Genomic DNA, 26129 nt, shown 5'->3' with positions numbered 1-26129 from the left:
CCTACCAATTCTCACAGGAAATGCCTGGGCAAAGGCCGAGGATTAAAGTCTATAGCAGATCCACCCATAATACATCATGAGAGAAAGAGAAGCTAATGAAGGGAAGAAAAAATACTCTTTCTTTCTATAAGAAGGGTTTGTTCCTTTGAACAGTTGTTTCATGACAGATCCCATCTTCTCAATGTTCTTTCTATGGCTAGAAAGAGCAAACTTCATGCATTTTCCCCTAAGAAAAGAGGCAATTTTACTAGCACAGGTAATTGTAGCTCACATACCAAGCCACTGCTTTCCTCTCACTGAATATTTGACTAGATCCTTCTCTTTACTCCACCCACAGGGGAAACACAGCTCTCAGGTGGGGCCCTAGACTCCCTTCTTCATGCAGCTCTTCTGGCTGGTATAGATAGGTATCTACAACGACAGCCATATTAACTTGCCAATGACTATGGACGTAAAATCTACCCAAGGCTTCAAAGTCAGCCACTGTACAGACAGTTCTTGGAAGTGAAGTGAACTTTTACAGTTTTTTAAACTGTAAAAGAAGAATTTCTTCCTGTGAGCTACTAATAGCATAGCAATCTATATTCAGAATGCTGACCGCCAGAGCTCCAGAAAGAAAATGAGTGCACCCAATTTGATTAGCTGGCAGGATTCGACATTTACTGCATGTATACAGAGTATAAAACATCACAGCTGCCTAATATGTGATCTTGCTTTTAGAGAATCAGCAGGATTTGGACTTCAGGACTTCTTTACACTACTCCACAGCAGATAAAAAAGTGGTTTTCTGGTTTAACACGTTAAGGAAAGGATACGGATAATTGCTTTTGTATTACTTGCACAAATCTCAGTTGTTTTGTGGGGTGTTTGTCCTGCACAGATATCAAGGCATAACGAACAGAACAATATCCAAGTATTTCAGTGACTAGAAAGTGTTCTTGCCATGCAGTTACTTTGGTTATAACTTACGTGAACAATTGTAAGGTAGTCACACTGATATCCCACCACAATTGTGTTATTCATTCACAGAACTTACTGAAATCACTGCATGAGAAGACATTTCACTTGAATTTTTTCAGAAGCAAAATTAAAGAAAAAATCAGGTTATTATAAATAATTGCACTTGGAATCAATTCTGTTCTTGAGTCATTTAGTTTCACATTTTGAAGTCTTTCTACACAGTCACAAAACAGATGTGTTCATTTTTAAATTAAAGAGATTCTCGGGACTTAAAGGAATATAAAAATCACCCTCCTACAATTTCCCCACTCCGCACACAGGAAAAACAAAACAAAATAGAAACAAAAACAGTGCTGGGAGACCAGCAACAACATTTTGAGAGTTGATAAAACACCGATCTAGCCAACCAGTCAGACTGATGAGAAGTAGAGATTCTCTCCTTGGGAAAATGCCACTGCTTAGCTTTGCAAGCCTGACGTGCGAATCAGCAACACTACAACCTCAAACCAACACACTTCAAAAACTTCCACATAGGATGGTGTTTAGAGAGCATATGGAACATTTATTAAGGTGTGGGATCATATAATGAAGCTTTTAGACATAAAGACCCTTTGTTTGTGGATCTGCTTAAGGAAGCAGACTTCTAGAGCACACGTTAAGGCACAAATTAAGAATGTTCTTTTCTGTCAGAGGTTTAGAAAAATGGGGGGACTTTTAAGTAGCACTTAATTTTTGCAACAGAACTAAAGGGAGAAGACTGCCCAACCTGTACTCCTTGTAAATCTTTGAAACCTTATAGTTAGTGCAACCCAAGAGGAAGCCCCAAAATAGAAGAAAATTGATGCTAAGCCTCTAGAGAATTTCCAATAGACAGGCCCTGACCAGAAAATGAACCAAAATTCTTGGGAGGAATGTAAATTACTCAAAGCCAATGACAATACCTCTGATGGGAAAGCTCCTAAACTGGGTCATCCTTGATCCATTGCTCCTAAAGCCTCAGAGAGCAAATCTCTTTATAGCTGTGTTTCCTGGCTCTCCTCCAGGTTCCCCTTCTTCTGGCACTTGTGCTTTTCTTCTGCCCTTCCTATCTTCCAGCTACAATGGAAACAGGGGAGGAAAAGGAAATATTAACACAGTAGGACAAAAAGAATGCCTGGAGCTTCATTACAACAGAGATGTGGGGCAGTGGGGAACCATTTCAAAGGATTTCAGTTTATTTGCTCTTCTTTAACAACTGAAGTTTCTTTGCTCTTTTGAGAAGTAAGCGATTGTATATGTAAGGCTAGATATATTTTGAACTTTGTTTGTGAAAACTTTAACTGAGGAAAAGAGACAATGACTACACTGTGAAAATTTAGCAAAATGCAAACATGTCATTAACACTATGAGATAGTCCAACAGTCTACAGTTGATGGTTACTTACCTTGTACTTGGTTCATGAACAGTTCTCAGTATTTCACCCAGGAAATGTATGAAAATGGTTTTATCTCCTCTGAAGTACCTTTACAATAAATGATCAAAACTCATCAAGAAATGTTTGTTAAGAAAGAGAATAGGAAAAAAAAACAACAGGTTTAATTCTTACCACAGTCTTCCATTTTAATATCTATTCTTGCTTCTTAATTCTTCTGTTCCATTACCAAAGTCAATCCGCACCTTCCTTTTGCAAAAGAACCCAAACCTCTAATTCTAGGGCAAAGAAACTTAAAATGGGAGTGCAGACCTTGGAAAACAGAACAGATGTTATTTCTAACCACTCTTAGACTGGATTGCTAATTTATATTACTCTGCTTTCCAACTATGCTAACAACCCAGGCATAATGTGGATTTGATTCCATTTGGGAACAGAATGCACTTGCTGCAAAACAGCCAGTTAAAGCTTCTAGCAGTCAAGCTGGTAACAAAAAACACAAGCCTCAAAACCAGAAACTCATTTTTAAAAAGTGCATCCAGCTAACTTCTTCCTTTTCCTTATTTCTTTTACACAAGAATAAAAACGCTCTACTGTTACTCCTCAATATTTTAGTTGAATTGCTACACAAAACATTACGTTTACTCTGGTAAACATTTTTCAGCACATCTACACAAGAAAGAGCAAAATTGACAGAGCAGTCATTTAAAAGTTAACAACAGATTTATTTATTTCTCATTTACACACATAAAAATTTTAAAGTACATGCTTAATAGTGCAAGATTGTCTTTACATGTGAAATCAGACTCCCTTCAGAATTCTGCAACCCAGTTTAAGACATCACCGAAGTCTGGCTTCGAGCATCCAAATATGGAGACAAATGAACTTCACTAACTCCACAACAAAACTGATTAAATTAAAAGGTATTAGTAGACTATGTTAGAGATGAGATATACTTGTATGGTCTGTTATACACCTGCTGTTCTATTGCCCGGTTGACTCAATCAGTGTTGGGGTACTTACTCAACAGAAGAGACTCTACCAAAACAAGCTTAGACAATGGACAGGAGGGAAAGTTCGTTGAGTTGGAAGGGATTTACAAGGATCATTAAGTCCAACTCCCAGCTCCACACAGGACCACTCAAAAATAAATTCCTATGTCTGAGTGTGCTGTCCAAACACTCCTTGAACTCTGGCAGCTTGGGGCCGTGACCTGGGGAGCCTGTTCCATGCCCAATTACCCTCTAGTGAAGAAATTCTCCATAACATCCAGTCTGACCCTCCCCTGTCACAGCTCCATGCCATTCTCTCAGGTCCTATTCACTGTCACCAGAGAGAAGAGATCAACACCTGCCCCTGCACTCCCCTCGTGAGGAAGCTGTAGGCCATCATGAGGCCTCCCCTCAGTCTCTTGCGGCTGAACAAACCAGGAGACTTTAGCCTCTCCTCAAACATCTCACCCTAGGTCCTTCACCATCTTTGTTGTCCTAAACGTGTCCTACAAAGGGCACTGTCATACCCAGAGGTGTGACAGTGTCAAGAAATGTCCAACAGACAATCCCAGAGCAATTTGATATTTGGCAAGCTGGTAGATCCCTGCCAAAATATTGGCAGTGCCCTCTCATTAAATGGCAGCTCCCTTCAGATGGGAGCCAAAACTAAATGGTGGCCACTGTGTATGTGTCCTTGTCTCAATCCTTCTTCCCATGTTTCTGACAGTTACGAAGAGGACAAGGTTTCTTTAAATAATAAGTGCTTTTAAAACTCACTTCATACTGTGAAAGCTGGAACAGAACATTTTGGTTTCAAAAATGCATGAAGCCACAAACACTAACAATTATAGCAACAAAATAATTTAAAAACAATAGTTTGGTCATATTCTGAAACAACATGCCACTTATGCCCTTATGGCCAAAAAAAACCCAACAGCCTCCTCCTGATACTCATGTATACAATCAGTGACACAGACCTTTAAATCACATTCTTTTTCAGGATCTCAGATCAAAAGGTATGTTATTATTCACTGTCCCTTGTTGATTTTCAAGCATTGATCATCTTGACATTATCAGAATCTCTTAATGACATTTCCAAATATTAACAGCAGGAAGCTGAATTACCTACTACATACCATTGTTGGAAATGAAACTCGAGTATCTCCAGCAACAGAGAAACGCTGTACACACACCACTTGACTTGTTCACTCTTCCTCCTCTTTAAATCTGAGCAAGCAGTTAGAAAGAAGTCTATCCTAAGCTTGCAATGTTTGACTGCTAAACCCCTATTGAAGAAGTTAGCAAAAAAATTAAATGTCTTTCTCCCAAAAATGGGATTTTTGAGAGGACTAGTCTATCAAAAGCATTAAGCAGTTGGTGAGAATGGTCCAAGTATGTTCCATACATCAGCTGCTGCTCTGCATGGTTCATGAGGCAGGATATGCACAGCTCACTCATTCCTAACTACTACAGCAGATAAAAACACAACTACTGTCTATCTAATTTGGCATGCAAGAGACACACAGCAGTAAATATTTTAATAAAAGTGGGGAAAAAATGTTTGTTTTTTTTTTGTCTGTGTGGCCAAATAATTGTAATGCTGTTACATTTATACCATCTATCATCTCAAAACATTCTGGACTTAGTACCAATAATAACATGTAACTACTGCTCCAATAGCTACTGGGTGGAATTTCAGTAGGAGTTTTTCATTAACAGCATACAGCACTCCTGCAGGAGGGTCATTTAGAAAATAAAACTGAACAGAAACTTTGGGAAGGATGGCTGAAATATTAAGTAAAGAAAAAAAAAAGCTTACAAAAAACCCCCAAGAAATTACCAGGCCATCTATATTATTAAAAACAAAACAAAACCCTAAGAAGACATACATAGCCTTTTTTTTTTTTCCCAAAGACTTTGGTTTAATGTTTTCCTTTAGTGGAATAACTTTAATGATGTGGTTCTTAATTGTGCCAAAGTTTGACATGAACTCACATCATCAGAAGAAAGACCATAACCTATGGTAGTCACTAAGTCCACCTCCCTGAATACATGGACTTTGTTTCAGTATTCACTTAAAGTGCATCCACAAAGTGACTGTCTCCTTGGTAAGAACTGGTAAAATCATAGCATAGCCAAAAGCACTCTGCTGTACTCTCTTAATGTTCTGCTGTACTCATGCCTATGAAGTCCCAAAGCTGTTGCTATTTAAACAAAAGGACAGTGATCCTTTGCGCATGACAATAATAATAAATGCAACACTCTTATAGCCTGTCCCACAGCACTATGAATAAATGATCTAGACAGACATTCAACTTTTCACATTCCTCTGATGACAGCAATTCCTGACATTACTCTTCACGGTTTAACAGCCAACTCCTGAAGTGACGTCATGGGGAGTTTTGTCCAAAGAAGAAACACAGCTGCTGGAGGTCTCCCTGTACCATGCCTGCTATAACCAGTACTCCTGCCTGCTTTGGAGACACTCTGCTAAGAAGTAAATTTTACTCCAGGTCTTCCCATTTTAACTACATATTTATAGAGTGATATCATTGAAAAATATAAGTTACAGGGGAGGAAACACGGAAACATACCAAGAATCTCCGGCAGTATACATACTAGTGAGAGAGCAGAGAGGGAGGTCCACTTAAAACTGAAGCTTAACCAGTAGTATGAAAACAGAGTTCTTTTGTTTGCATTACTTCCAAAATAATAATGGAAAATTATGCTCAGGCTTTTCCTGTTTCCCCCCCCTCCCTCTCTCAACACATCAGCAGTAAATTAAGAATGCTTTATACCAACAGAAGCTCTGCTAACACATAATTACAATGATTTCATTCATAAAATTCTTTGTGTAGAAATGCTAGTCTCCTGTTTTAGGTAAACTTCAGCACTGTTGATTTCAATGATTCAAAAGGATAAAACACATTCAGTTGGTTCCTTGTAATAGCTCTAGATAATCAAAAACCCTCATTTCCCCTTCCTCCTTCAAAAAAAAAAAAAAAAAAAAACAGAAAACAATGATGCAAGTATTAAAAGAAAAAAAAACAGCAGTACCTATTTAGGAAATAGGCAATTCAAACAAAAGTTGCCAGTGATGTCATTTCATTTATACACTGCCTGAGTCACAGGTTCCTGAGGAAGTGGTAACACCTACAGAAATACTGTATGAAAGTCAGACTTTCAAGCATGAAATGAAAACAGAGACATTTAAAGACAAAGCAAAACCCTCAAGCAAAATCACAACTGCTTTACAGATTTCCTGTCACTCCTGCACAAATTTGAAAGAAATCTGTCACTAGAAATTAATTTGCTTGTCCATCCACACCCCTCTGCTACCTGTGAGAGGAAGACTGGGCTGGGGAGGAGATATTGATAGGGGGGCTGGGGGGATGGAGAAGAAGACAGCAATTTACTGGCTGTCAAAAAACAGAGGTCCAAAGACACTCAGAGTGGGCAAGCAAGACTAGGAACCTTCACTGGTTCTTCCAGGTCCATGTTGATATGATGTGGAAGTAATTTTAGTAGCATTTCTCCACACAGTTTTAGCTCACACTGGTTTGATTTAGAAAGTAAAATTACTCCCGAAATGAGAAGCCAGCTTTCATTTCAAATGCACCAAGCTCCTTCAGCACTGCCTCATCTCAGCAGGGATGCCAAACTGAAGGTTTTAAAGAGAGTACAGACACTGCACCAAAAGAGCAAGTCAGGAAAACATTAGTGGCCTCCTCTGCGAGAAAGAATAATGCCTCCCATTTGTTTTTTATGTAGTGGATATTATCATTTCACTAATAAATAAAAAAATGAATTATTCTGGTGAGATCATACAAAAATCAAGTGTCCTGGCGCTGAAAATCAAACAAGCCTGAATTATTGGATTCTCCAAGGCTGTTGAAGCAGCAGTCCACTGCCAAACAATTTAAGAGCAGAAAGTAACTGTATGGGAAAGGAGGGAAGTTAAAAAGAATGATTTTTTAAAAAATCATACTTTTTATTTGCAGCAGTAAAACACTATATGCATGTGATCTTCAGTTACAGAGGCAAAGTCCATTGTACTTCATAGCAACATCCTATATAAATATCTATTCAAAAAGCAAGTTGGAACAGGCATTTAGACTGCTAGAACAAATGCTAACACAGTGTATACTCCCTGCCAGCCAGGAAACAACACATCTTTTTTAGAACTCCTGACAGCCCCTTTTTATTCCCAAGCTGAAGGAAGTGCCTGCAAGAAGGTACAACTGCAGGTGAGGCCTGGCCTGACTAAACAGACAAAAACACACTGTTAATACAAGGAATTCAGACAAACAGCTGCTGGGAGTTCTGACAATCTTGTCAAAGAATGCCCAAAATAATTCCATGAGATGTGAAAAAATGCTACACCAAAGTTGCAAATGGCAGAGACTGCATTGTCAGTTACTGGGGGGAAACAATCAGTACTTGAAATTATAGATGGTTGGAGTACTCATCTTTATCCTTATCCTGGAATGAGATCACCTGCATTGGGAAACGAGATGAAAAGTTTGCTGCTCTAAGATAGAAAATACCTTAAGGTACCCAGCATCACTGCTACTTCAGTGTATTGCTATTAATTCTTCTGGGAGTAGCTTAGGTTTCCCTTCTGCTGAGTCAGTTTCCTTGGCCAGGTTAATATAATTTTCAAGTGACTCATTCAGAAGAATTCACTACAACCTGGACAAAATACCAGTCACTGACTGGTGAAAGAATACAGACTGCTGAATTCCAGCTACTGCGCTTAAGAGTAAAGTGGCTACAAATTAGCCCAAGCCACAGCCCATTTTGGTTAACACTGCACGACTTCAAATAACCCCCAGCAACACTTGGACAGAGCAATGGGTCGGAGCAGCAGATTATTTCTTTTGATCTGGGATAACTGAGAACAAAAAACATAGCTATTCTTTGCCAAGTACATATATTCAATTTCTCTATATTTTACAGATGACAACTTAGTAAAAAAAATCAGAAAAAAGCAGGAACTGTTAAACCCTTTATGTCAACCCAGTAGTGATGCTATCCCAAAGCAGGAAGTTCTGCTGTCCCTCCATTCCTCAATAACTTTTCACCATGAAAAGTCACCACTGTCAGTAGTACTGGACCAAAGGGTGTCAATAAAAGTAAAATGAGACTGAAAGCATTCTTTGTCACTAAATTGTGGTTTTCTTTGTTTGCTTAATTTCAAATCCTGTCAAGTGCTGCACAAATAAGAAAACAAACTTTAAAATACTGACAGCTGAAGTGATAACAGAGAACTAATGTCTACACTAATTTCAAACCCATAGCATTACCTATATGGTGCCACAGTATTTTTAAACACTGTTAGAGCTCTGGAGAAAATCCAGGGAGCTTTAAGGGAAAGAGATCTGGAATTGAAATGGAGGAGGTAGGTAGGGTTTTCATAGATAAGAATTTACATACTGTCAGACTGTAACAGTATAAAGTCCTTCAACTTCGCTATGACTTCTATTGCATGTATTTAAGGTAAGTAGCCAAATCTTACACAAAAGAACATTATACAGGCAGTGGAATAATAGTATCAAAGATGACAAAAATGAAATTTCAGTCCATCTCACTGGAGTTCTCTAAGGACATAATACCAAAGCCATACAGAGCACAAGGAAGGGACACTTTTTCCAGAATGAAGTTCAGTGGCTATAAGGGCTGGAGCAATTACTAGAATTTCACTTGATGTACAAGAGTACATTTTGTGCTGTTGATCTCTACTGAAGCAGAATCCTCCTTTAGTTTTTGGGAGTCATCAGCCTACTAGAAATATAAGTCCTATGGCTCCACTCCTTGGTGATTTTCTATACAAAATGGTCTGGGTCATCATGAATCTTTCTACGTGGATCCAAGTGTCATTTACACATTTGTGCCCTTTCACCCTTTTAGAACCCAACACTGAAGACTTCAGACTCAAACTATCCCATGCTCCATGGAGCAGATTCTCACACCAGCCAAACCACCTACTAGATAAAACTTTACTAGCAGTTTCCATCTAATATAAAGGGCATGCCCTAAGTGAAATTTATTTCAGATTGACAGGCTACAGCATAGGTAAAGAGGATTTAACAGCAGACTGTGAAAGTAAGTGAGAGATTTAAAGAAAGAACCAAGTTCCTTTGTTTCATGAACGTGGTGTTAGTCAATAACAAATTCTAGGCTTCAGCCAGCGCAGACACTGAAGAGATGGCACAGGAGAAATACAGTAAAGAAATATTCCATGAGTTTTTATAATGATGAAACACAAAAGTGATGGTACCAGCTCTCCATTGAGATTAAATGGCTTCCTAGATGTAATATGCACATGTCATAGAGGCCTTCTATGAGATATTGTCCCACCAACACTGCCATATAATGCCACTATATTTCTGTTAGACACCTTAGAAACAAAGACTAGGTTCCTCAGTCTGCTCATGCCCTCTTCCCAACAGATATGGTTTATTCCTGAGGGGCCATGGTAGCTGTTGGGTTCCAAAAGAAAACGATGACTTTAGGCTCTTCGTCACTGCCTAGGAGGTCACCACAGCACAAACACAACTCGTACCTCCTTCATGAAGAAAGGTCGAAGTTTAACTTCGATTAAACACCAGTATCTGCAGTTGAAAGGGCAGTGCCAAAAACCTTCAGTTAAGTACCTACAGGCCAGTAAATAAATGTGCTTATCTGATAATGGTATTTGAATTTGAACAGTAATGGAAATGTTAATAGCATTTCATTTCAATTTATTCTTATGACTTCTCACTCAGTTAATGCCTAGAAATTGAATAAAAGCAAAATAAGAACTATTTTGTTCCACAAGGAGGAAGAAAACAACATTAAAGTTAGACAACGGAAGTTATTCCAAGACGCACTGAAGTGCTTCAGAACATCAGAGACATCTGGGAAGCATATGTACAGCAAGTAGCTCAGCCTCAGAACTGTATGATACTGAAATTAGAGAGGTAAAGAAACATCATATTAACCCTGAGTTCCAAACCTTTAGATCTTGCATACTGGTGCAATTAAATAGATACACTGCATCTTTAAATTGAAAGTAGCTTTAACAGGGTAATCAAAGTTTTAGATATTTAAAATAACTATTAATACTTATCAGATTTTTAGAAAGATGTCTAGTTTTAAAGTTTCAGATAAACAAAAACTGCGGAAGACTTTTACACCCTATACTCAGCAATTCCAGAAGATAAAAATGCAGATCTTTCCCTTTAAACTACCCCAGTACCGATACAAGATTCCACCAGAACTACAGAATGCAAATCATTACAGCTCTTAAGTAATTCTGTATGTTAATAAACTGCTTAAAAATGTATATCACGTTATCAATCTTATTTATCATTACCCGACCGCCAAAAGATCAGTTTCCTATCAAAAAATATATTTAATTCAGATATATTTATTACAATGAAGTTAGCTGAAAAGGACATTAAAGCTTAAAGCTATTTTAATGATCTCAAAAAGAAATACAAATAATAACTAATGCGAACCTCAACATGTTTCAGTGAGTCTTCTTTTACGATGGGAATATAAGAGCTGCAGACATCCTTGCTTCTAAGGTGAATTTGACCTGCCAGAACATCCTCTGATGCGGCCTGAGAGGGAAGCCGTGAAATTATCTGCATCAGATATTCAGAACTTATTTTAAAGAAGGAACTAAACCAAACTAAATTAATTGGATTGACTAGCTGGTCAACTAATTTTCGTTATGTATACTAGAAATAAAGACTGTTTGCCACATTAAGCAATTTTGCCTTTTTTTTATGAGCAAGTTAGTTTCCACAATATAAAGCCTTAAAATGAATTTCAAATATACTTCTAAATCCTACTGCAAGATAAAAAACAATAGATTTGCTTTCAGTTTTGTAGTAAGTTACTTTGATATTTTACAAATCCATTTTTACATATCCTTGAGAACCCAGCAAAGATTCTCACAGTATTGTCTGTGATCAGCCACATATGGATGAAGCCATTCCTGATACTGCAGAAATTGAAATACTTAAATTCCAGCCAAAATGGAAATCAGAATTGGCATTTAACACCTGGTAAAGTAGTATATGACAGCAACCAAGAATGGCACAGTTAGAAAATCAATTTCTTATTTTAGTAATACATTTAACTACAAGTTCTTAACGAATCAATGATTCATCCTCAAAGCAATTTTTACTACATCATAGAACATTCTCTAAACTTCAGCAGAGCATAAGTACAATACAGACCCATTTTGGTCTTTCCTGTGTAAACATAAGTCAAACCACATTTCTTCCATAGAATGAAATTATGAGATCTTTACAGAGAATAACATAGGTAAGAACAATCATACTATAATAAAGAAAAGGGAATCAATTGCACTATAAATATCTACTGTGAAATAGCAAGCAATGTGATATACACTGCATGTGTAGGTTTTTACCTACTCCTGCTCTCCTTTAAAGAAAGATGCAGTTTAATTCCCAACAGGAAAATATTCTCAATCTTTATAATGAACTCTAATTAAAGGTGCACAAATGTTGGAAAGATGAAGAAAAAAAAACATTTAGACATGCTGCTTAGACATGTTTGCTGACAAACAAAATTAAAAAATGGAACAAATGAAATACCAAGGTTTACTTGAGCAGCAAATTTTATATATGTCTTATTAAGAAAATGGAAAAAAAGGAATAAGATTTAAACATAACCACATTACTTTGGTTATTTACATAATAAAAATGAAAATACAGAGAGTTATATCCAGGACAGACTGCTTTTATGGTGAAGATATTCATGCCAGTATGTGGTTTACAGTTGTTCATATTTGTTCCAGTTAGAATGGGCAAGCAATCATTAACTTGTTGAATAACAGATAAAAGGCAGCAACGCAGATCAAAGTAGGTCATCTTCCACCTTATTCAGCTGATTTTCAGACTGTTTCATCATCACTCATGTCCCAGATCTGCAACAAAAAAGGAAGTGTAATTTTAGTTTGTGCAGTTCAAATACACTTTTAATATACCTTCATAAAATTAACATTACTATTTAAAAGAAAGAGTAACTAACATTTATGGACAGTTGGCTAGAACCAATGGCTTTTTATCATTTTTTGGAGGTTTAGTTCATGGCAAATACTCTCCTTCCTCTTGGCAAGGCTTGTAGAAGCTTGTGATCAGGAAGAACATGGAGACACAGCGTTGAGCTAGATCTGGCTCTGAACTACTTGGTTCTGATCACTTCAACAGAAAAGTACACCTCTGCCAGGAAAAAGCCACCAACAGGTAGATATGTCTTCAGTATCTTTCAAATCGTTTTAAAAAAAATTCAGAGTTCAACACAGAAAGATCGAATATTTAATAGAAAAAAATAACTATAATTTTAATAAAACTCTTCATAACAAAATGTAATGTTTCTGGAATTCTGAAAAAAGCTCTTCAAATCCAACCCCAGAAAGCAATTGTTCAAATATTTTTCAGCAGTGCTAAAAACCATAAAATGAAAACTCTGAATGGCAGGATTTTCTCAGTTCCTAGAAGCGCTGCAAAATGGTGGTGTAAATCCTTATGGAAAATACTGAAGGAACAGTTTGTTTACGAAAGGAAAAAAGAGTTTTCATCCTGCCCTAGATGAGCAGCTTGGAGCTTGCCAAGGCAAACACAAATGTCCAGCTTACCAGTCAGGGTCAAGGATGTGGAAAAGAAATATGAAAAACAAAATCTTTAAATAGTGTTTATGGTATGATTCAAACTGGCAATAAGTAAGAAATCCAAAGTTCAGACTGATAGTCCATCTTTGTTGAGTCTAATTTTTGAAAACAAATCCCATAGATTTTAACCCTCAAAAACACTCCCAAAGAAAGGCAATAAATACTTTAATAAATGCCGTGAGGTGAATCAAAGGCAAAAGTGAAAAAAGCAGACTGAGATCCCTAAAAGTCTTCTTTATCTACAAAGCAGATGCACTGGGAGCAGTGCCAGCTTCTCTGCTCTGTGCTTTCCCATCATCAGTTCTGATCTGAGCAGTGTGGGTGAGAAGGCAAGTACTCGCTGGTTTGTTTGTTTTTCACAAAGAAAGGCTGGTAAGGGTGCCAGTTACATGAGTTATTTTGTGATATGAAAATACCTCCATCCAGAAACTGTCTTGCTGTTCCATAGCTTCTGTAAAGCTCAGAAAGCCTTTTTCTACACACGTCATGTGCAATGCTTGCATTACTCTCACAGTCCAATGGCACAAAGAGTGACTCTAAATACACAGTAATTTCTCTTTGTTGAAACCAAGGGGAAGAATGCAGGTTTGTTGTTGTTGCTGTTTGTCCTTAATACTAAGAGCCCTTGGGAGGGCCTCAAGCAACTTGAAGATGTACAGTCCAAGCACAGCTCCTGACCTCCAGCACACGGCACAGCCAACAGTGCCTCCTAGGTAATCCGAGCTTCTCGCTGTGACAGCAGCTTTATTTGTGAAGTGTATTTTGCTATCTGAATAACATCAGTTCGTCATGGACAGTGAAAAACTAAGACCCTTGAAACACAGAATTAGTAATAATAGCAGGAAAGTAAGGAGAAAAGAATTACAATTAAATACTTCTCTATCTAAAACACATCTATTTTCTAGGAGTCCTTTGAGAAAAATATTTTCAAAAGGACTGAAACTGAGGTTCACAGTTATGTAACCGCTGTGCAAACATTCTGGATTGAGGAGAATCATTTTTTAACATTTGAAAATTATGCTATTTTAACTCCAGAAGAACAGACTTCTCCGTACTGCAGCAGCAGGATGACCAAGCAATTAGTGCACGACAGTTTTGTAAGACAGTTTGCACTTCACCTAACTATCCGAGCAGTCACAACTGCAGTCTGCATGCTGAAGCTTTCTGCAGTTTTGTTAAGAATGAAGTGGTACCTTAATAAATGATATACAGAGGGGAGAGGAGAACACGAAACAATGAGAAAATTCAGTATGTAAGCTAACAGTTGCATGTTAATCTAAAGAAAACAAGTTACATGACACTGACCAGAACTTGTATTAACTGTCAGTACTGATAACTAAATTATAGTACCTCATAGGCTCTTAGTTAATAGGAATGCACCTTTTCATGAAAAGAGGTTTAGACTACATGCTTTATAAACATGCAAATTTTGGCTATTACTTCAAAACAGTGAAACTTCTGCAGAACAGAAATCGTGAAATACAGAAGGCCACGGAAGATAATGTCTAAAATGACTGTAATGCCAAGAATCTGATCCCCAATTCAAGCCATGAATTCGGATTTTGTTTTCACTTCTCTTCTGTCCTGCAGCACACCTGGGTTAGTCAATCTAAATGCAGCTACACGCGATGACAGGAGAAGTCATAAAACAGGAAGATAATAAACCAGCTGTCAAAGTCAACCTCCATCCAATCCCTTAAATAAATAAATAAGGAGCCTGGACAGACTATCTCAAAGCACCTGTTCTTTTCAAGCACACGCTTTCATATCTGAACTTCTTTGTAGAGGTTCCTAAATTTCCGGTGCAAATTATGTCTACTCAGGATAAAATAATTCCTGCAGTTCTTTTCTTAAAATGACAAGTATAATTGTCTTACATCATAGGAAGAATGGGAAAAAAAGCCCTGTGCATTATTTTAACAGGTCATAAGTTCCCAATGATTTTACATAGTTCCAGCTTGCATTTTCAATAATCCTAATGAATGGAGAGAGTTTTACATTTCCTTCCTGCAGCAATAACAGCTGGTACCTGAAATTTAACCTCCATGGCCATGGTTCCAAAATTAGCATTCACATATGGAAACAAGCCTTGGCATCCTAGAATTAACGTAAGTAATTCAAATAAGTAACTTTTGTTTATCTTACAAACAAACCTGCAAGAATATCAATGCATCCTAAGAGGATTTCTAAGTTTCTTGCCAGCAGCGACCCAGCAGCAATTGCACAGAAATGGCTACCTCATTAAGAGAGACAAGGCTAACAAACACACCACCCCCACACACTGCTTTCCACACCCAACTAAGATAAATTTACATACACGTGTATCAAATACATAGTGCTTAGAAAACCTTGGAATACCTTTATGAAAACCTCAGTATTTACTGTGTTATAAATGCTCCAAGTATGGTTTAGAGTAAGGAAAGAGGAAAATCTGTTGGCAGAGGCGAGGCTGAAAATCAGATGTTACATGTATCAAACAGCACCCTTGGGTATCACATGAGAACATGCAGCTTCCCACATCAATTAAGTCTTATCATATCTTACATCTTGATTTAGAAATGTACCCTTACTCAGGGAAGTGAAACACGTGACAATATATTCAAACATCTTTAAATTTAAATTATTTTATGTGTATACAACGTGAGCTTTTCATAGACACTAGGTTAAAGGTGCTTTCATTCTATGCTCAATCAAAGAGAAAATATACCTGAACTTCTGACAATCTAATTTTACAAAGTATTTGTGAATCTACACACTATAATGCAATGAATTAGATATGTGGCATAGCAGGCCACATTAACAGTCCTTGCGTGGCTCGTTCAATACTCACCCCGGCTCAGCGACTGCATCTTTCAGGAATGGCAATAGAAACAAAATTGCAACTTGAAATTCATTAAATAGATGCAAGTTCCAACAGGTAGCTTTTTCAAGTTTTTCAGTATGGACTGAAGGATGCTAATTACAAAGTTCAGCACCCTCCTTTCATCTCAGATACCTGATGCACTGTAACCACTCCCCTTCATCTAACTGAAACTGAAAACAAACTTCAGATAATTTTTCCAGATCCCTGTACACAATGCATCTATTCTACCTAGTTCACACTGCGGACAATTTTCTGGCACTCCCACTATCAACACACGTTCTCTTTTTTGTGTCTTGTGGCTAGAAACTTCACAGTCTTTCCTGTCCAAATGGTTTCATACCTTGCAATAATATTCAACTCCATCAACTTCATGTTTTTGTCAGTGCTGGTGTCTGACATGTGCTTTCCCTTTATAGACACTGCAAAATTCTGTATTTTCAGCCCATAGCCGCAGCTTAAAATCTAGGTCAAGGTCACGAGGCATCCTGATTTTGATCACAACCAATGCCAACAATTATTCGCTGTGTTTCTCTTGCATGTGTGGCCTCACTTTTCATATGAACTGCAAATGCTAGCCCACTGATTTCCATCCTGGCAACTGTGGTAAGTTTAAGAACCTTGTGATCAATTTCAGGACTGATTTTTTCTCACACGCCCGCTATTCTACCAAGATACAAGTCTCTGGCATTCGATTTTTTTATCCTTTTATTGTTAATTCCATTTTTGTATCCTTTTGATTGAGCACAAAGTGTTCTAGGACCTAGGGACAGAGGGATCACAGACTTTTTCCTCAAAAAACCCTCTCCCATGGCAGGCTTTTTGCTTTGACCAAACTATTTACACTTACTGCAACAGTCTGCCAACATGCCATTTCAGCAAGCTCCTTAGCATGTGATCTTGGTCAGCTTATACACTTGAAGCCAGACTATTTTCTAAGCATCCTGCAGATTTTAAATACTTTCAAAAAGACTGATGCAGAAAAAAAAAAAAAGGCAAGTAAACACCATAGGAAGATTTTTTTTGTTTACACTGTAAACTTATAAGTTAAAAAATGTCTTCAACATCTGCTAACAGACATACAAAACAGAGCATTCAACAGTAATTGGTACTTAGTAATTGGTACTTTTTAGTTTTACAGTTTTCTGAGGTATTTTATCAGATTACTTTATGAAAACATTCATGAAAAGCTGTCTTTTTTTACTTTTTATACGACTAAAAGATACTACAACCATCCAATTTAAAAAAAAGTATACAAGTTTTTTTTTTTGCTGTTAAAATGCCTTTGACACATTTCCTTCCATTGTTTCCCTTTGTTCCAGGAAGAAACAAAGCAGAGAAACAAGCAAATACAAAGGCAATTTCTTTCCTCCTCCAAAGTGAGGTAACCTCTACAAGTGCTTTGGAGTAGCAAAGGTCATTTTTTGGGGCACAGCACCTGAGCTGTTGGAATTATGTCTATCTATGAGGATATTTTCTACAACGAAGTCTTCTCCTCAGGCTCATAAAGCCTGAAAACAAAGTGCAAAAACAAATGATCGCTCCCCATCAAGCAGACGTGATGATCTCCATCATCATACTTTGGTGTGAGATTTGAAACTTCATTTTACTACCATCAAAAAGCAACTATCCAAACAGAACAAGAGTTTGAATGAAGCCATCATTAATCCAAATATTTTCACAGCAATTATTGGCTCCGATATAGATCCTTCGACTGAAATGAAAATAAAAATACTATTGTATATAGAAATATACATTCAAATTCTCGTACCATCTTCCTCCTTTGATGAGCCTAGATGTTATATTTTTAAATGTAAAAAGATGTGTAAGTTCATACTCATTTAATTTCTAAATCCTGCAAAAAATTCACAATGTGCAAATGCAAATTCACTTTAAAGTTTCATGAACTTGCATAGGAAGTCTAGATCATATGCATAAATGGATGTCAGAATAATTACCACCATCTACACATCTGAGTATATTCGATTTCAACTACACAGACTTTGTTTTGCTGTAAATCAATAGCTTGCCATGTTCCACTAGATCTTTCAAATTCACAAGCAATGTGGAACTGATATCTAAGATGTGTACATGAGTTTCCAGGTCACACAAAATCAAGCATTTCACAGTTACTGATTAAACAAGAGCAGCAGTTTTATGATACAAGCTATTCAAGTGACTTTCAGAGGTAAACAATTCAGACAACAACAAAGAGATTATAAAACGTGATACTTAAAGTACGCTCAGCATTGCAATAAGGGGTCACAGAAATACAGACTGGAGGATACTTGTGGAGATCATTTTGCCTAATCCTCACCTCAGAGCATGACCAACTAGATGGGGCTCATGGCCTGGGCCAGCTAATTTCAATATGCTGATTTTTTTTCCCCCTTTCTATCTAACTGGGATGTGTGATGCTGCAATCTGTGCCTGTTGCCTCTCATCCTTTCATTCTACACCTCTGTCTTCTCTGTGCATTCCCACTAGGTAAAAAAAACACTAAATATTTCCCCTTAGCATTCTTAAAGCTGAACAAATCCATTTCTCTCAGCTTACATTTCCACGTCATGTGTTCTAGGCCCTTCAATAATGTTCGTGGCCCTGAACTCGTTCCAGTACGCTGAGTCTATTCACTGAACAGCCGCATGTCAGATTCAACAACTTCTTGTGAAGCTTACCAATCTACCAATTTTAAACAGATGTCCTTCATAAAAACTGGGAAATGTTAAACGGTATATCCATATTGAACAATTTCTTACTTGAAAAATTCTAATTTTGAGAATTTTACCTTAAAAAACTCACAAGACTTACTAAAGAACTGGAGACAAATACTATTTGGGCTGGCACGTAGTCCCACCATACATCTGGCTAGGCTAAACTGCAGTTTTAGAGCTTGTAAAGAGGGTGGGCGTGTGCATGGATATACAGAAAACCCAGATAAAGTAGATTGGCAAGTCACTAACAGGTAAAACCACTCCTACAGTCATATACACTTCTATTAGTTTTGAGTGAATACAATTACATGCTGTGATGAAACCAGCCCGCTTCCACAAGTGGAAAAATACCCACAGAAATTCATGAAGTTGTGCTGGCTGACTGAAACGCATAGGTCATCTCCAGATGAGACAAAGAATCCAGTTAATGATTAAAATCATTGTTGGAAAGTCACTTAACTCATATTTGAGTCACATCTCAATCCCACGTCTGAGGTATTTTATTGTTTAAGCAATTGCGTTCCACCTTCACAAACGGAAACTGGCAAGCACAAATCCGTTACGACTCTAAATAATTGTGAAGTCAGAATTATAGATCCTTTTCAGCTGAATTCCAATTGTCAGAAAAGAATGCTTGGCAGAAAAACTGGCACAGATTTCCCATATGCTATTATATCATCTTACACAAATCTTTGCACAAATCTTTAGTATCTTTAGTATAAAGATATTTCCTCTAGTGTGCTGCACATAACACACAAGTAATAGAAAACTTGAAAAACAATCAATACTATCTTACTACAATTTTGATTTATCCAGTGGCCTCGCTGATCTCATCATCGCTTCCACTGAGATACACGTGGTGCATAGAAAAAACCTCTGTCTTGTGGAGGAGGCATGAAGAAGTTACAGAAAACTTCCTCCTCTCTCCTCTTATGCAGAAGGGATGGTTTTTATATAGTCAGTAACTAAAACAATTTCTGAAGACATAAACATGAAACTAAGTGAACGAGGGAAGATGGTTTGCAGTTCTACAATGCATAAGTTGTACAGAAATAATCAGATTTTTATTTCTTGTAATGCAATTCAAAGATTTAGAGAAGTACTGGAATCCCACATGTCAGTTTTCCTCTACAATTATTACAATCTTACACATCACTTTTCCTGTTATGTTTATCAAATAACACAAAATAAATATTAAATAAGAAATAGAAAGCATCAATATAAAAGCACAAGTATTAAAATATTCACATAGTGAAGGCAGAGATGTTCCAGAAATACAAAAGGCATGGTTTAATTCTATTAGAACTCTGGTATTCCAAGCGGACAGAAAATTAACATGAGGAAGCACGAGGTGCATCAGCAAAAACAGACTTCTACAAGCACCCTGACACACTCTTACAGTATTTGCTATGTTCATGTGTTACACAATTTTCTGTATAATGTAGGCAGCCTGAAGTTCACTTAAAAACCTACTTAGTGACACAAGAAACAGTTCTGAAACTACAAGTCCAACCTAGATTCAGCTGAAAACATGTACAAGCATCTGAATTATTTTATGATAACCACTCCCATTAATACAACAAGAATTTTGATTACACTGTTTACAAGTTTTTTGCTAGGAAAATCTTGCATGATTTGGGATTCTATAATTCTTTTCAAATTGTTTTTAATTTTCTGACCATATCATTTCAACATGTTTGGGCTAACAAATCTTCTAAGAATACTTGTATTTTTCCAAGCTATCTCCTTATCAAATTCCCTCATGTGCCCTTTCTGTAGATGTATCTGTCCCGCTAGATCTTCTTTAACAAAGTGGAATCCACCTGCTCTCCTGTTGGCCTTTTTCATTTCGAGAATGCAGTGAGAAAGCAATGCTTTAGCTTGCTCCCAACTGGAGTTGAATCTTACTTCAACACGATGGCACAGAACTGTTTAAAGATGGCATGATTGCACCAAGCAATTTGTTTCTCCAAGTACAGCAAATTTTTCACCACTAAAAAATCAAATTCATTCCACTGAATTCACTGTTTTGAACCTAATGCTCTGAGAAAGAAGAGCAACAAACTCAACCCCTGCAATATAATCTCTATGGTACAAAACAATCTTTTTATTACAAGTTCTCAGTCTAATCAAGCTTAGCAAAGCATCGTTACTTCTAAGATTTCTGTATTAGCACAGTAATATAAATGATGCAGCATGCCACGCTACGGAGCTCTGCAATGCAGAGTATATTGCAGATGTGCTACAGCAAAGGCTTCCATTGCTTACAAGCCAAAAAGCTTGTTTTGGCTTAGAATGGTCTTTTTCCCCCATATGGGACTACTCTGATCTTTTTGCCTACTATATAAAACGCAATTACTGAGTTTATTGGATCAACAGGGACACGGACACAGAAAGAATATGTTAATCCAACTGTGAGTGATAAGAGTAAGAAGCTACTTTAAAAAGTTTGATTTCAGGGCAGAAAATATATTTAATGTGTTTTCAAAATGGGAATACAAATCAAGACTGTTAAAATGATTTTTTCTACAAAATTCATCTTAAAGCAGGCAACAGGTCACCTGCCCTAGGGAAGTGTACTTTACCTCTCTGTAACACTAAATTAACATTTTCTTAATTTTTTTTTTTTTTATTTCAACACCACCTCTTCCCCCCAAGGAAAGAACTGGAATATACTTAAGAGGTTGCTCTGCATAACTTTGAACAATTAAGTATTTTAAATTCAAACACAACATTTTGAAATATGGCAGGGCCTACAGGGAGATATTCTCATGCTATGATTCCCAGCCAGCTGCCAAGGGATGTTTGGCTACAATGAAATTCAGCTGAGACATCCCCAGAACAGCAAATTGCAGCTGAAAGCAGATCGTGTTTTTCCTTTTGTGTCATACAGAACAGGCTCAAGCAGCAGTTTGATGATGTGCTTTCTTCTCAGATACATTCACAAAGGTCATACTCATTTATAAACATTTAAGACGTAACGTCAAAAGAAAAGGATCTTATTTTCAGTAGTGAATGTTCCTTATATTTTAATCCGTTTATAAAGCTCTTTAATTCCTTACAGAACTTAATAAGCAGAAATTAAAAGGAATAGATGATTACAGCTATTGCACAGGTGAAAACAGAATCACAGAATCATTAAGGCTGGAAAAGACCTCTAAGATCATCTAGTCCAAACATCACTGCCATGCCCACAAACCATGTCCCTAAATGCCATATGTACATGTTTCTTGAACACCAGGGATGGTGACTCCACCACCTCTCCAGGCAGCCAGTTTCAATGCCTGACATCTCTTCTGGAGAAGAAATTCTCCCTCAAAACAAGTTGGAACCTCCCCTGGCTTGACTTATGACAATTACCTCTCGTCCCATCACAAGTTACCTGGGAGAAGGGACTGACCCCCACCTTGCCACAACCTCCTCTCAGGCAGCTATAGAGAGCAATAACAACACCCCTGAGCCTCCTCTTATCCAGACTAAACAATCCCAGTTCCCTCAGCTGCTCCTCATGCTCCAAAGAGGACTTGACACAAACCAAAAGACAAAAGTTACTCCTACAAATTACAAAAACATCAAGGTATCTCTTGCAACCTCTTTCAAAATAGAAAAAAAATTCTGAGGAGCACTCTGGGAATGTTAATTCAAATGTTTAGGTTTAAATTTGAGAAACACAAGATTGTCTTGACTAACTACATTGTGGTTCTGAGACAGGCAAATGACTTTATACAAAACAAACACCTTACAAGAACCATTTTGAGAATATTTTTATTTTGGCAATATATAACCTTGGTCCCTAAATATGGATTTTGTTTTGTGTAAACTGGTGTGCTTACACTGCGCAGTGCCCACTAAAAAGGTACCTTTCAGCCTCTAGCTCCATTCTTAAGCATTCTGACATACATAAAACATTTAATAACATTTTCAGAATATGCTTAAAAAAAAAGTCAGTGCTGTATTCATCTATTGTTTAAAGAAAAGACATCTAAAAAACAAAAACAAAAACCACAACACCAAAAACATCTCATAGGAGGTATGTTTGTTCCAGGAGTAGTATTCTTCCAATGCCTCCTGACTTGAAAGCTCAGAAAAGTGATACAAGTTTGTATTTTCTACAAAGCTGACCACATCTATTTTTTAAAATTTTTTAAATAAAAACTTCATTTAAATTAAGACTTCATTTAAATTAAAACCCTTTATTTATTTATTTATTACTACTGGTATTAGGCGATGTTTTCTAAAGAGCAAAGTCAGAATTTAAGTCATATTATGTACAGGTTGTGGATCTAACATGCTACAAAACTAACAACACTGGAGAAAAGGAGTTTCAAAAGAAATGGTTTTTTTTTCTGACTGTAAGTGAGGAAGTACTAATTAAGCACCAGTCAATACTGCCTTTGAAATCCTCTCCTTTTTTTTTTTTTTCCTCTCAGTAATTCCAGCCATCCTGGATATTAGATAAAATTCTGCTTTTCTCTGAGATATACATAATTTAAAAACACTTTTAACATTGTCCTGTCTGTCCAGAGGTCCTTGGCAAAATCCACAACACCTTATCCTTTAAATCCCGGTGGTATTCTCAGTGTTCTGAGGGCTATGCTGATTGCTTCAATCCAATTCAAAGCACAGATCTATCATTTAGATCTGTTAACTGTCAACTACAGATATACATACACATATTTACTTCTCTCTCTTCTCTAGCTCTATGCTGGCACTGTATTCTCCCATCGCAAATGCCTTGTCTTTGACTCTATTTTATTTCTGTGGATATCCCAAGCCATCTCCTATCTTAAATTACAGACCACATCATTCTGCCATTAAGGAGTGCATCAGTTGTCCACTCATCTTGTTTATCAGTTATAATGGGACATTCTCCCACATTGATCTATCCACAAGGGATACATTCTCAACCAAAATTTATGATAACATCTTTATAGCTTGTTCATTTATTATCCTCAAAATTAAATTCAACACATTCAGGAATACTGAATAACTGGTAGTCAGGTGATATAATTCAAGTTGTATCAATTACGGTGTTACTCAGATGACTAAGTTATACCCATCACGATTAATTAAACCCTCTAGTGAGTTTAGCATTGTGACTACATCTTGTTTACCTTAAAGGCCTATTTGTTGGTGATGGAAAGGGATTAGTATTGCATTTCTTTTCCACTTGCTATTTAGCATGCATCGTGGTGAAGATCTATTCTCAGCTGAAAAGCCTAGGTAGCAAAATTTTAGCCAAATACAGTCTAATCATTTTAATACAGAACAAATGACCTATACTTACTAACAAATACATGCTTTAAAATTATTCTTTTGAAAGTCACAGAACTTTTTTTCTAGTTCAAAGGGTTTCCAAAAGACAAAATGATTAACTCCTGAAGCCTGATGTAGTCATTTCTTGGCAGTCTGATATTAAAGTATTGTTGTTCTGGGTGATTTTGGTGATGTAAGGGAAGTAGCTGCTCATAGAAACTTTTGTATTTATGCAATAATACAGCTAAATCAAATTTCAAGAACTTTCACAATATTAACTGACAATACTGACGGATTAAAAGAAATACATTAACAAACAAATCCTAGGTTTGGATCAGGATGTTTCAGTTCTCTAAGATTGTTTCTTCAGAAAGTGTTCAGCACTTCAAATTTGTCACAAAATTTCCCAAACTACCAGACAGATACGAGAACATCCAAAAGTAGGTATCCTAAAGGCAACAGGTCAGCTTTGGGGAACAGACTGTACTGGTTTGCCAGCCTACCTCAGCAGATAAATTGATCTTCAACCCCCCCGAGGACAGCCCAAATTTCTTGCACCGGAAGCCACACCTTTGCGGGAGGCAGATGGTCCAGCCACTCATCTGTAATAACTTACTGCAGGACCAACACCCACAGTGACTACACTATTCAGTGGGATAAACCTAATCTTATTTTCCTCAGAGCTTTTATTAGTACCCTCCTGACAGAAGTGACTTTCCTGCTCCTTGCCTTGTTTGACAGCTAAAAGTTCCTACTGGCACCAGTTACACAGCATCAGCTCTGTTTCGTTGGCATCCTGTGGATATCACTCAACAGCTCTACTCTTACACTCAGGAGCCTCCACATGAAGGCAAAATTCTGAAGAGAGATTCTCAAACTCATTCTGAGTCACGATGACAGGAAAACTGTTGTCATGAATAAACATCACTGGGTCTTCTTACTTTGTTTTCATATAAAGAAAGGCTTGCTTTTATGGCCATGTAAATACTGCTTCTAGGCAATGAGAAAAACTAGAAAAGTCAGAAGAGAGGAAGTATTTTTATTTATGCAAAGCCTAAGGTGCTCCTTGAGAAGTTGAAAGTTACTGAGTAAACCATAAAATGGAGAGAGCACAAAGAGCTGAAATATTTCTGCACAAATTGAAAAACTCCTCTACCAGTCAGAAACAAGCTGGAACTTGCAAGGGGCCCTGCTCACACTGGCAAACATCTTAATTGTTCAGAGCAGACAAAGTCTGTTTAGTCATGTCTGCTGAAGAGGGAAGGATATTACAACACATCTGCGCAGTCTGTTTCCACATAGGTCAATCAGTTCTTGAAGCTTGTTTTTAAGCCAGCAAGAACACTGCACATACGGACGCCATTACACAGGTTGGCCATACACCTGGCTAAAAGACAAGCAGTCTTTTAATAGAAGCTCATGAATGAGCAATCAGAGAATCTCCGAGTCCTTATAGACATGCAGTGCCAACACACACTAATGCCTGTGAGGGATTTTGTAAGAGTCTAAGTATGCCTTGGTGAAATTTCAAAACAAGAATGTTCAAAAGTTTCAGTGCCCACTGAGGACAGTAACAATATATTTAAAATACGCAGTGAACCACAGCGTGACAAATAGGCAGCAGATGAAACTGGTAAATGAATTCAAACTGGTTTATTCGCGTAAAAAAGGGTGGGGCAGGTAACACAGGATTCATTCTGAGATATTCTAGCAAGTTTTTTATCCATGTTCCAAAACAGCTGAAAGCTATTCACCTAAACAACAATGTGCAGGACACAAATAGATATTTAGAAACAACACTGAGGTGGATCTTATGTAAAACAGCTGTGTAAGGAACAAGTGTAGTTTTGTGCTCTGCAAACAAAATGTTCCTCTGCTTTGGTTGTGGTACCTCAATTTTCAACACTTTCTGCCTCTATTTCAGTAGTGGAAGGAAAGGAGTCTTAAGATGGAACTGGGGATCTGATTATGACAGTGAAGCATCAGCTCTGCAGAGAGCAGCTTCACAACGATGTTTTCAACATGGTCAATCTTGCACACAAGACTGAAATGCATTAAGGTGCAGACAACCAGCAAAAGATTATACAAATCCATATAAAAATTACTATACAAATCTTACTGCATTCAGATCTCTCCATCCCACAGAGCCTAATGACATACTGATCCTGTAGTGAACAGAGAAGGGCCAGTTTGGAACAATAACAAAATGTTTGCTCATGAGGGTGGATAGCGATAGGACAAGGGGGAA

At 37.3% G+C, this 26129-nt stretch overlaps 1 protein-coding gene across 5 annotated transcripts in view; it reads right to left on the bottom strand.

Annotated features, from left to right (window-relative positions):
- The window catches only part of ATG7 (autophagy related 7), a 105070-nt gene continuing 82016 nt past the window's right edge, over positions 3076–26129 (bottom strand). For 4 of the 5 annotated variants that reach the window (XM_021409683.1, XM_021409685.1, XM_021409684.1 and 1 more), the window contains one exon: positions 3076–12307. In XM_021409683.1, coding sequence (XP_021265358.1) covers positions 12275–12307 — 33 coding nt within the window. In that variant the 3' untranslated portion in view covers positions 3076–12274. The remainder of the gene's footprint in view (positions 12308–26129) is intronic. The other variant, XR_002442560.1, reaches the window with a different exon arrangement.

This window comes from Numida meleagris, chromosome 11 (assembly GCF_002078875.1).
Source record: "Numida meleagris isolate 19003 breed g44 Domestic line chromosome 11, NumMel1.0, whole genome shotgun sequence".
NCBI lineage: Eukaryota > Metazoa > Chordata > Aves > Galliformes > Numididae > Numida > Numida meleagris.
Note: the sequence above shows the minus strand (reverse complement) of the source record. Positions and strands in the feature narration are given on the sequence as shown.